Source organism: Castor canadensis, chromosome 7, assembly GCF_047511655.1.
Source record: "Castor canadensis chromosome 7, mCasCan1.hap1v2, whole genome shotgun sequence".
NCBI lineage: Eukaryota > Metazoa > Chordata > Mammalia > Rodentia > Castoridae > Castor > Castor canadensis.
Window position 1 is genome coordinate 32,813,810 of NC_133392.1, and position 12,467 is coordinate 32,826,276.

Sequence of the window (12,467 nt, forward strand, 5' to 3'; positions counted from 1 at the left end):
GAAGACTGAGTGGCCATTGGTAAATCTTGATGCCTTCCTGAGGCTCAGACTTTACATCCTAAAACAGAAATGATAATGCTATCTGCCCCCCTCCCTCTCCTCCCACCATTGAGCATCACAGGAGTAGGTCATAGTTCTGCATAGAATCAGACTGCATGGTACCAATATCACACATTGCCTGCTTCCTCTGTCAGTTGCCTAAACTGGCTCTGGCAGGGGAAGTACAATCACAGGGAAGGTATCAGAGCTGATAGACCTGAACTGTGGCTGACATCCCAGTGAGGACTTGTACTATCTCCAAAGCTCTGAAAGCTGCCACTCCCACCTCACTTCTTTTTGGGAAATTCTAATAAAAAGAATCAGAAACCCATCTTCTGGAAACTCTGAGAGTGTTTCCACAGGTGTTAGCCAATTTCTGGTCATATTGCAGTGCTCAGATCCCAAGTCAGAAGGAGCCCAATATTTCTTTGAATCCTTTCTGTCCTCTATAAGCAGGGAGTTGAGGTATGAGACTAAGTGACTTGCCCAAGGTCATGGTAAAGTTGATGTCCAGGACAGGGCCTTCTACTTAATCACAGAAGATCTCTCAAGCAATGGCAGAGCCCTATGACTAGCAGCACACATATGGAACAGACTTGGACCTGAATCCTAGCTCTTCCATGGATGAATGGCATAACTTTGACCAGTTACTTAATTTCTCTAAGAATCAATTGCTTGGTCTGGTAGCATGGCTCAAGTGGTAGAGCTCCTGCATAGCAAACATGAAGCCCTGAGTTCAAACCACAGTACCACCACCAACAAAAAAAGAATCAATTTCTTCACATGTAAAATGAATGCCATCACTGGTCAGGAAACCCAGAAGGTATTTAATAAGCATGTTGTTGTAGTTGTCATCCACAGATGTGAGAAAGAGACCCACAAGCCAGGGATGGCTGGGTTTTATCCCTAAATGCCAATGTAATCTGTCTTCTTGTTCTCAAGTCTCGTCTTCTCACAGAGCTGACTTAAATTTAGGCATGCTGCCTTGGCTTTTCCCAGTAATTCTGGAGTATATATATATATATATATATATTTTTTTTTTTTAACCAAAGAAATGTATTTACATATAAGTAAATAGGGTTTTTTTGGTAATGTTTTGGGAAAAAAAATCCCACAAATGGATTTTTGTCTACTTTCAAAAAATGAAAAATCCCAAAGTATTTACAGAATGGCCACACACACACACACACACACACAAAGAGAGAGAGAGAGAGAGAGAGAGAGAGAGAGAGAAATCAAATTTTAAAGCAAAATTTAAAGCTCAGTTCTTAAAGTTGAACAGATTTTCCAACCTAGCTTCTGAGATACTAAGCACTTACTATCCCTTCAAAAACTAATTGAAGGATAGAAATAAATTGGGGGTGAGGCAGGGATAGAAATGAAGAAAATGAGATTTTCTAGGGATTGTGAGTAGCATTTCCTATACTGACATCTGTAGCAGATCTTTTAAAATTTACTTTTGTAAATTCTGAGATGTAAGTAAAGCAATAAAATAAACATTTATACCCACTACTCAATAAGAAATAGAATACTGTCATTGCTTGAAAGCCCTATGTCCCCTTCATTTCAATCCCATAGTCACTACTCAGCTGGATTTGACATGTATTATTCCCTTTGTTGGTTTTGCCATCTATGTATGTATCCTAAATAATATATTATTTGGTTTTACATATCTTTAATCTTAATATAAATGGACGCATGCTGTATTAGTTTCTTTAACTTGTCTTTATTGCTCTATTTTCCAATTTATCCATACCAACGCAATCAGAGTTCACTCATTTTCACTGTTAAACAGTACTCCATCTTGTGAATATGCCACAAATAATTTATTTACTCTCCTAGTGCTGGAGAGTCGAGTTATTTCCAGGACTGGTTTTGTTTTACTATTAGAAACAGCACTTCAAGTCCGAGAGTATAGCTCAGTGGTACAGTGCTAGCCCAGCAGTGCAAGGCCCTGGATTCTATCCCCAGCACTGAAAAAAAAAAAACGGAGGGAAAATAGCAGTGCAGTGACAATTATTGCACATGACCTCCATATACATAGGTAGGAGTGCTCTATACATCTCTGACCTACTCAGGGCCGTGGGCATATATATCATCAAATTTATTAGCTAATACCAAACTGCTTCCAAAGTGATTGCACCTTATACCTTTATCAGCAGTGTATAGGAGTTCCAAATGTTCCTTAAAGTTAGAATTACCCATTTTTCACCTGTTAATCTAGTGGTTAATTAATTTCCATGTCCACTGTGCCATTTAGATTGGGTCTGAACACTTATCATGGCATTTTGTTCTGCTGATGGAGTAAACCATGCTGTGGGGTTTCATTTTATTACAGGTCACCAGCTAAGACACAGTGTCATCAATTTCCACTCTTGCCTTGTCCTTTTCAGGAACCAGTTACAGCTGCAGAGTGGTTGTGGCTTACCTGGAATATTAGGCTGTCACATTACACACCACATGGGGCAAAATGTCCAGTCTGGAAAAGCAAATTCTCATTTTCATCGTGTCAGACTAAATACAGTAAAAAGAAGAAAGACAAGTGGCTGTAAAAAGAAAAAGCAGAAGTGTAACCCTTGCCCCTCTGGGGAAATAAAAAGTTGCCAGCCCAGGTGCTGAGCAGAGCTGTTGGTAGAGGGAAAAATCAAGTGGCCAATGGGGTGCACTTTACAAAAATTCAGAAGGAACAAGCTGACTGTTATCATCCCACTCAATGAAACCCAATTTTCCTGATCTGTGATGACATCAAAGTTGCTTTTAACATGTTGGTCTACTTGTTTCTTCCAAGAGTTGTGGAGAGGAAGGGTAAGAGTCTAGAGCTCCTTCAGGATATACTGCCTTGGCCAAGCTGCCCAAGTAGAAGGGCCCCACCCTTCAATAACTGAAGATTCTGCTCTGGAACATGTGGTAGAACCAGAAATTCAGATGTAGTACATGAATGTGAATAATCAAGATGACCTGGAGAAGTGTAGAACCTCTGTCTGAGCAAAGAGGCCAGGAGAGAAGAAATCCATCTATGGTTTTCACCTCTAGCACTGCCTCAGCTGCCTCTTCCAACAGTTCTTCCTCCTCTTCCTCCTCCTCCTCTTCCTCCTCCTCCTCCTCCTCCTCCTCCTCCTTTTCCTCTTTCTGTTCCCTCCTCCTCCACAACCTCCTCCCTCCCATCATTCTTCTTCCTCACTCTCTTTAGCCAGACCTTGACTCTGTATAGGAGAGGTCACTGGGAACACTCTTCTTTGTCCCCCTGTGTATTATTCAGACCCAAGAGAAACCTTGATAAACACAGAAATGTGCACGTCACTTCACAAAGGTGGTCAGGGCATCCTTTCTGCAGAGTTGCAGGGAAGTGTGTCTAGTTATAAAAGGAATGGTGCCTTTTGTTTTCTTCTCCTTGACCCTAAACTGCCTCCTGCTCTCTAAATGACAAAGAGATCAGCAGTTTGGGACCAGGTAGAGGAAGTGTGAAGTCTTCCAGGAAGGCAGTAGAACTCTCTGGATGGGTTCAACGGCTGCAGGTGTGGTTCCCACCACCTGGCTGTGCTTGCTTGATATCCCTATGTCTGGGATGTCAGTAGGTCTGATGAAAGAATGAAGTGAGCAGTGCAGGGGAGGGAGAACATTGGCCTGGCCTAATGTTGGGAGATTGTTAGGTTTAGGTTTGTTCTCAGCTGACTTTTGGGCACATCCTGGTTTTATTTGAAAGCATAAGGCTCTTAACGAGGTACACTGACTCTCCACAGCTTAGGATGCAGATCATCTCCCCTTTCCTAGGTCATCTCCACCCCTAAATGACCTTGTACAGAGAATTGTCCATTCCATTTTAAATAGAGTGCCAAGAAAAAAGAAACGTACTCTGAGTAAACTATCACCGCTATGTCCCTGCCACGCTGGCATACGCAGGGAGGAGCAGTACTTCAACACTCTCTATCATGATTCTACAGGTGGAAAAAGCTGATCCACGACTTTATGCAAATGAGCAGAAAATCCCCAAGACACATTCAGATGGAATTGATTATTCGACGTTTCCTTAAAGCATGGAAGTTGCTGCTGACAGCTCACCACCTGCTGAAAACAGGGATTATATGTGTTTGGGACAAACAGGAAGTAGTGACCAGCCAGAAGTTTGTCCCAACTTGATTATAAAAGAAAGCAGCTGGAAAGACATTTGCATGCCCCATAGGTTTCACTACTAGAGTTTACACAATGAGGCGCAATCAGCAGAGCTGGCTGGCTACCCAGATCACATGGTTACGTAGAAGCATGAAACTTGATGATGTGCTCCAGCAAGTTTTACTTCCTAGTGCAGGGGTGTTGGCCAGCAGCCTGTGCTCTCAGAAGCCAGCTCCAGTGACGAGAGCCCTTGAGAGGAATTACTTACCATGCTGCTCCACAGAAGGGCCAGGAGCTGCTGACCTTACCCTTAGCCTGTTACTCGTGTCTCTTACCAGAAACCATGGACAAGCTCAACAAGATAACTGTCCCTGCCAGTCAGAAGTTGAGGTAAGATTTTCCTCCTGACACAGCCTTCCTCTTCTCCTTTCTTCCCCACAAGGCTCTTCTGCATCTCAGAAGGGCTGAAATCCTGGAATACTCTGCTACTTTGAAGGCAGCTAGCAGTAATTGCTATGGGGAAGTAGGCTGGGTTTTTTAAGAAATGTGGAAACAAATGGGCCTGCTCTAGCCAGCTTTAAATAAAATAGAAAAGCCAAGTGCTCAGATCCCACCAGAGGTCAGTTTTCAGAGTCTGAATACAACATAGTTTGCTAAGAAAGGGTTTGTCTAAACTGAGTCTGCACCAATTTCACTGTGGCTTACTATGAAATTTTAAGGATAGTTGTAATCATTTGCATTCATCGTAGTTTAACTGTCTCTTACTTATTTTATGGGTATTTATCACGAGTATATTGGAGGGATTATATCTGTCTTTCCAATGTCCCCATGACAGTGTATCAGTTATCAAGTTTTTTTTTTTAAAGCCACTTAGAATAAACCAGCAGTGGACTAAGGGCACAAGTCAAACTTTTTTTGTCTCATTGTAATGGAGTCATGGCTTTTGGAGATTGAAACTTTAAATGTTTAGGGAGTATGTCACATTCCAACCACATATTGGAACTTGAGTTTTTCATGAAGTGACATGACACGTGGAGCCAAACGAGTCACCCAAAATAATTAGAGTTGGAGAATTTGAGTTTTGGAGTCAATATTTAAGAGAAATGAGCCTGGAATTGGAGAAGGGACAGCCCTTCACAGTTAGCATATGGATCTTCTACCTGATTGGGCTTGGTAAGAGCAGTTTGAGATGCACTACCGAGCCAGGAACAGTAGGCAGCATTGCCTAAGCAGCCATTTTGAGAGCATGCTGTTGAGAGCTGCAGAGCCATCAGCACTGATGGGGGACAAGAAGGTATCACAGCCGCCCTTGGTGATGGTTGCTGTACCCTCTCAGAAGGAGAGGTAAAACAATGGAAGTGGTAAGGAACTTCAGGATTATAGATGAGAATAAGAGTAGCAAAAGATGCTTCAAGAACTGGGCTTTGAGAGACAAGACAGATCAAAGTAGTTGGGTTATTGGAGGAAGAACGTTCCATGCTGAGAGGGGTAAATAGAAGATGATGTGAGTGGGGCTCATCTGTGAAATGCTGAAGAGAGTTTTCTACCCAAAAGAGCTGTGAACGGGACACGTAGAATGAGAAGGTCCTGATAATGTTGGACATGTAGAGTGGGCACAGTTGGAAAAAGACAGTGAGAGCTCTAACCCTGGGGGACTGAATAGCAGTTGTGTTGTCAGAGATGTTAAAGCCTATAGGTTTCGGGGAAGTGGGCAGGATGGATTGGACAGAGGATTCTGGAGGCAAAGATCCTGGAGGGAGGGGCACCTAAGTAACCCAAGCACCTAGAGTTGTAGGGCTGGACGTGGGGCACAGTAGTGAGAAGGGAAAGAGATACAGAGATAAGATATGGCAAAGAGACTAACCAGGTCCAGATACCAGAGCTTCTCCCAAAGGAACAAGAGGAGTTCCAAGGTCCTTTTCAGACATATTCCATAATCTAAAGCTGTACTAAGCTTAGACCCTCATTCTGAAAGTCCAGATGGGAATCTAAATAAAGAGAGGCAATAGAACTTAAATCATTTTATGATCCCTCCCTCTGAGACAAAGTACACCTTGGTCACGGAGTGGTTGGCAGGCAGTATGAAGCCATAGATTGTAGGATAGAAAACCAAAATTACATTGTGGATAATCATATACTACACTCATTTGCTCAGAGAAACGTAACTTTTTCCTACTTGGTAACTAAATTGTCTTTACAGAATTAGCCTGTTTTTGTAAAATGTGCACTGTTGACGTGGAACTTTTCAAAGAAATGAAATGTAAACACAGTGGACTCAAAACACTTAAATATTTTCTGTAAATATGACATGGTGAGGAACAGTTAGTTGAAATACCCTTTTCTGCATTTTATTAGTGCATATTAATTATACAAAGGAGGGGTTTCATTGTGATATTTCTATTCATGCATATACTTTGGTCAAATTGACCCCCTCTATTGCTCTTTCTTATACTTCCTTCTTCCATTCTCCCCTTTTTAAATCTTCATTGCAATTTTAAATGAGTTACATTATGACCTTTGCATACATCCCTACAATGTAATTCCATGATATTCTCCCCCATTCCTCCCCTCTCTTTCCATTCTCTGTGTCTTCTTCCCTGACTGGTTAAAACAATTCAGAATTGCTTAACTGTGCAATTATTTGACACCAGATGTAACATTATAAGTAGAGAGCTATGTTTATACTCTTACAAGCTTATCAAAGCTTATATGAGAATTTGCTCAACTTCTTAGTGCAAAGAAAATGCTCATGAAAGGGGCTTAAAGGGATGACTCCAATACAAGGGGTATATTCCCAGGACTGAAAAGAGACTGAAAGCAGCAGGAGTGACCAGGAAGAGAAGAAGAGCAGAATGAACCAAGGAAAAGAGGGAGAATAAGATTGGAAGGAAATTAGTGACTGTTAACGTGGAAGAGACAGGGAAGGTTCCTAGATGGACACTGTTGGCGATGGGCACACACTTGGACTGGTTCTATGTAGAAGAATTAAGACTGGCAAGGTGGCTAAATTGTGTGTGACCAAACAGATGGATGAGTAAAATTCTCAGGTTTTTGCTCTCACTGAGGCACCAAGTGAGGCTGGCTTCTCTGTTAGTAGGAGTTCACAGACTTATAGGATCTCTTAAATTGATTCTTAGTGATGATTTTCTCTTGATTTTTATAAGACAGTGGGTAACATCAGAAACCCTGCTGAGACCTGGGTTCTCAATTCTTCCACAGAAAACATTCCTAGGATCGTAAAAACTTTACCCTTTTAAGTGAGGATTTCAAAATTTATAATCCTGAATCACACTGGAATTCATCCTTTTCAGATTACTGAAACTAATTTGAAAATTAAGTTTTAAGTTTTTAATAACCTCCCAGTTGATTCATCATCTGTGTTTGTATATTTCTTTTTGTACTACACACAAATACATATGCACTTATTTTTATAAGTATAAAAGGTCTTTGACACAAATGTGGTCAAATAAGTTCTCCTCAATTTTTAGTTTTCTTGTTAAGGAGCCAGACAAACCAAGATTTTTGTGATTTTGGGCAAGTTTACTTAGTTTCTCTGGCTCCAGTTTCTTCATCTATCAGGTAAGAATAGTAATAACAGTATAATGTCATAGGAATATAATGGGGATCAATTAAATCATCTTGTGAAGCAACTAACACATAATGATCCTGGTACATAGTAGTTACTGGATTTTAAAAAGAATAGCTATGAAGATTATCATTGTTGTTCTTTTAATTCTATAGCTGTGCAATTGTTTTTTTGAACACAAACAAAGGCCTTCACATTGATCCTTGAAAAATTTCATGTTAGTTTCATTTCTTCTTTCTGTTTTGACTGTTTTGTCTATTGATTCTGACATCTGTGGTGTTTGGTTTTGCATGGATTATAGACATGACAAACATTCCTCTCAGCCCACATTTAAGTGGTTGATAAAATTGTTGACTATAACAGAGCCCTGTTGAAGGTCTCACCATTAGGGCACTGGACCCAAGATCTTATTTGACAATGCTGAGATATACCTCTCTTTTCAGGTCTTGGAATTTTCAGATGGAGTTTCCAGTTCCTTGGCTTTCCAAGTGAAATTCTTCAGAAACAAATTCAACTTTTCTTCACCTTTCCACCCCTAGCTTCCTCTCTGGTCCTCCCTGTTTCAGTCAGTGGTTTCATGATCAGCCCTAACTCTGACTCACCCTTCTCTCTAAGCTTCCACTCATGCTCACTCACTTGTCACGCCCTCTCTTTCCTTTATGGCACTTCCATCTGTGCCTTTTTCTTTCCACACCATCTAGGATAGGTCCTCATCAGGAGACAATGTCCTGATGTTTGTCTATAAAATAAGGAATTTGGACCAAATTCCTCTGATGCTCTGTGAGCCTTTAAGTCTAGAGACCATGTTTTACATGCATATTACACTCTCTAAGGCTATTTTTGTCTCATGGACTTCAGGAAATAATATGTATATAATTTTTTTGTAGTACTGGGCCTTGAACCACTCCACCAGCCCTTTTTTGTAATGGGTATTTTTTGAGATAGGGTCTCACGAATGATTTGCCTGGGCTGGCTTCGAACCATGATTCTCCTGATCTCTGCCTGCTGAGTAGCTAGGATTACAAGCGTGAGCCACCAGTGCCCAGCTAGGAAATACTTCTTGATGTATTTGGAAGAATAATGCAAGTGGAGTTCAAAATGGTTCATTCCAATTACCAATTGCTAGCCATGACTCTGGAAGAACTAATTCAACCTCTCTGAGCTTTGGTTTCCTCACCTGGTAAGTGAAACTAGGTGTGCCTTTCTCATGGGTTTATTATGAAAACCAAATAAGACAACAGGGACTGATATGCCCAGAACAGTACATGTCACATGGTTGGTATAACAAATAAATAAAATAATAAAAAAGGAACCCTTGCCCAGAACAACAATTAAAAAAAAATAATAAAATTAACCCAACAACCAGGACCTCAGCCCTTCCATTATCAGAGGTCATTTGCTCTCTTCTTCTTACATCCAAAAGAAATTGGATCCAATTTCCAATTTCTTTTTAACTGGAACATCAAGCAGACCTGGGAGCTGCAAACAGGAGGCTTGGAGCTAATGGTGGAGATAAGACAATCTTTCCAGGCAGCCTGATTTCCTATTTACTTCACACTGTCTACTTATGTAATGTCAGCTGAGAATCCACGCAACTGGCCGATGGATGGAATATTCAGAGAAGCTGAACAGGGGCTTTTTCTCCTTGTTGGCAAGTGACACAAGAGCCATATTATCAGAAACTTGCTAAGTGAGAGTGGACTTCAGGCTCATTAGCAAGGAAAATTCAAGACAACTCTTTCACCCACTCTGCATAGCTACACCAAAAGACCCTAAACAAGTGACCACTCCTCTAAAGCACCCTCTCTCCTGGATCCGATGATTGTTTGTGTACCATGGCTGATCAACTTTCTTCCTCTTCAGGCAACCTGTCTTCTAATGGACTGGGATACAATTAAGTTGCCAAGAGGTGAACCACAATTGCATTCCATTCCTGCCTCCTAGATCACTAGATTGGAGGAGGCTAGCAGATAGGATTGGATGCCTCAGGCACAGGTTTACAATCTCTTGGGTTTTCCCCCACAGATAATTAACCCATCCAATAAGTGAAGAATTTAGTAGTTTTTTCATGTTCAAAGAGGACCTTACTATTCCCATCTTACAATGATACCAAGAATTCTTGGCCTGCAAAAGAACATGAGTAAGGAAGGGAGGGGTGTGAAGGAAGGAAGGGAGGGAGGGAAGGGATAGTTTGTTAGAAGGAAACTAAAATACTCTATGGCCTTTTGGGCTTTTTAACTGACCCCATAGAACTATCTTTCCCCCTGGCTTCCCCTAAAACATAGCTGTATCATTTAGATCAGTGCTGCTCCACTTGGGACAATTTGATGTTTGATTCTCACAGTTCAGAAGTCGTTGCTAACACCTACTAGGAAGATACCATGGATGCCGTTAAACATTCTACAATGCACAAGGCAATCCCTACAACAAAGAATTTTCTGGCCTCAAATGTAAATAAATAGTAACACTGTTGAAACGACTTGATTCAGACCAAGTGGAATGAATTCTCTTTAGCATATTTGAATGTGCTTATAGTGACTATGTATTTAAAGCATAGAATGTAGAATACATACCTTTTTTTTATTCATATGTGCATAAAATGTTTGGGTCATTTCTCCCCCCTTCCCCCCGCACCCTCCCCTTTCCCCCCACACTCTCTTGCTACAAGGCAGAAACTATTTTGCCCTTATCTCTAATTGTGTTGAAGAGAGAGTATAAGCAATAATAGGAAGGACCAAGGGTTTTTGCTAGTTGAGATAAGGATAGCTATACAGGGAGTTGACTCACATTGCTTTCCTGTGCATGTGTGTTACCTTCTAGGTTAATTCTTCTTGAACTAACCTTGTCTCTAGTTCCTGGTCCCCGTCTCCTATTGGCTTAGTTGCTTTAAAGTATCTGCTTTAGTTTCTCTGCTTTGAGGGCAACAAACGCTATCCAGTTTTTTGGGTGTCTTACCTATCCTCATACCTCCCTAGTGTGCTCTTGCTTTTATCTTGTGATCAAAGTCCAATCTCCCTGTTGTGTTTGCCCTTAATCTAATGTCCGCATATGAGGGAGAACATATGATTTTTGGTCTTTTGGGCCAGGCTAGTCTCACTCAGAATGATGTTCTCCAGTTCCATCCATTTACTTATGAATGATAACATTTCATTCTTCTTCATGGCTGCATAAAATTCCACTCTGTATAAATACCACATTTTCTTAATCCACTTGTCAGTAGTGGGGCATCTTGGCTGTTTCCATAACTTGGCTATTGTGAACAGTGCTGCAATAAACATGGGTGTGCAGGTGCTTCTGGAGTAACCTGTGTCACAGTCTTTTGAGTATAGCACCAAGAGTGGTATTGCTGGATCATATGGTAGATCTATGTTTAGATTTTTAAGAAGCCTCCAAAAGTTTTTCCAGAGTGATTGTACTAGTTTGCATTCCCACCAGGAAAAAAGGGTTCCTTTTCCCCCGAATCCTCGCCAACACCTGTTGTTAGTGGTGTTGCGAATGATGGCTATTCTAACAGGGGTGAGGTGGAATCTTAGTGTGCTTTTAATTTGCATTTCCTTTATTGCTAGAGATGGTGAGCATTTTTTCATGTGTTTTTTGGCCATTTGAATTTCTTCTTTTGAGAAAGTTCTGTTTAGTTCACTTGCCCATTTCTTTATTGGTTCATTAATTTTAGGAGAATTTAGTGTTTTGAGTTCCCGATATATTCTGGTTCTTGGTCCTTTGTCTGATGTGTAGCTGGCAAATATTTTCTGCTACTCTGTGGGTAGTCTCTTCAGTTTAGAGATCATTTCTTTTGTTGAGCAGAAGCTTTTTAGTTTTATGAAGTCCCATTTATCTATGCTATTTCTTAGTTGCTGAGCTGCTGGGGTTCCACTGAGAAAGTCCTTGCTTATACCTATTAGTTCCAAAGTTTTTCCTACTCTTTCCTGTATCAACTTTAGAGTTTGGGGTCTGATATTAAGATCCTTGATCCATTTTGAGTTAATATTAGTATAGGGTGATATACATGGATCTAGTTTCAGTTTTTTGCAGACTGCTAACCAGTTTTCCCAGCAGTTTTTGTTGAAGAGGCTGCTATTTCTCCATCATATATTTTTAGCTCCTTTGTCAAAGACAAGTTGGTTATAGTTGTCTGGCTTCATATCTGGGTCCTCTATTCTGTTCCAGTGGTCTTCATGTCTGTTTTTGTGCCAGTACCATGCTGTTTTTATTGTTATTGCTTTGTAATATAGTTTGAAGTCAGGTATTGTGATACCTCCAGCATTGTTCTTTTGACTGAGTATTGCCTTGGCTATTCGTGGTCTCTTGTGTTTCCATATAAATTTAACGGTAGATTTTTCAGTCTCTTTGATGAATGTCATTGTGATTTTGATGGGTATTGCATTAAACAAGTAGATTACTTTGGGGAGTATAGACATTTTTGCTATGTTGATTCTACCAATCCATGAGCATGGGAGATCTCTCTACTTTCTATAGTCTTCCTCAATCTTTTTCTTCAGAAGTTTATAGTTTTCCTTGTAGAGGTCATTCACATCCTTTGTTAAGTTTACACTTAGGTATTTGATTTTTTTTTGAGGCTATTGTAAATGAGATTGTTTTCATATATTCTTTCTCAATTTGTTCATTATTAGTGTATAGAAATGCTAATTTTTTTATGTTGATTTTATATCCTGCTACCTTGCTATAGCTGTTGATGGTGTCTAGGAGCTTTTTTTTTTTAATTTTTATTTTT

At 40.4% G+C, this 12,467-nt stretch overlaps 1 protein-coding gene across 1 annotated transcript in view; it reads left to right on the plus strand.

Moving 5' to 3' along the window:
* Nucleotides 1-4,227: 4,227 nt before the first annotated feature.
* Nucleotides 4,228-12,467, plus strand: part of Blnk (B cell linker) — an 86,386-nt gene continuing 78,146 nt past the window's right edge. Inside the window, 2 exon segments of the mRNA XM_020175051.2 lie at nucleotides 4,228-4,488; nucleotides 4,490-4,539. Coding sequence (XP_020030640.2) covers nucleotides 4,243-4,488; nucleotides 4,490-4,539 — 296 coding nt within the window. The 5' untranslated portion in view covers nucleotides 4,228-4,242.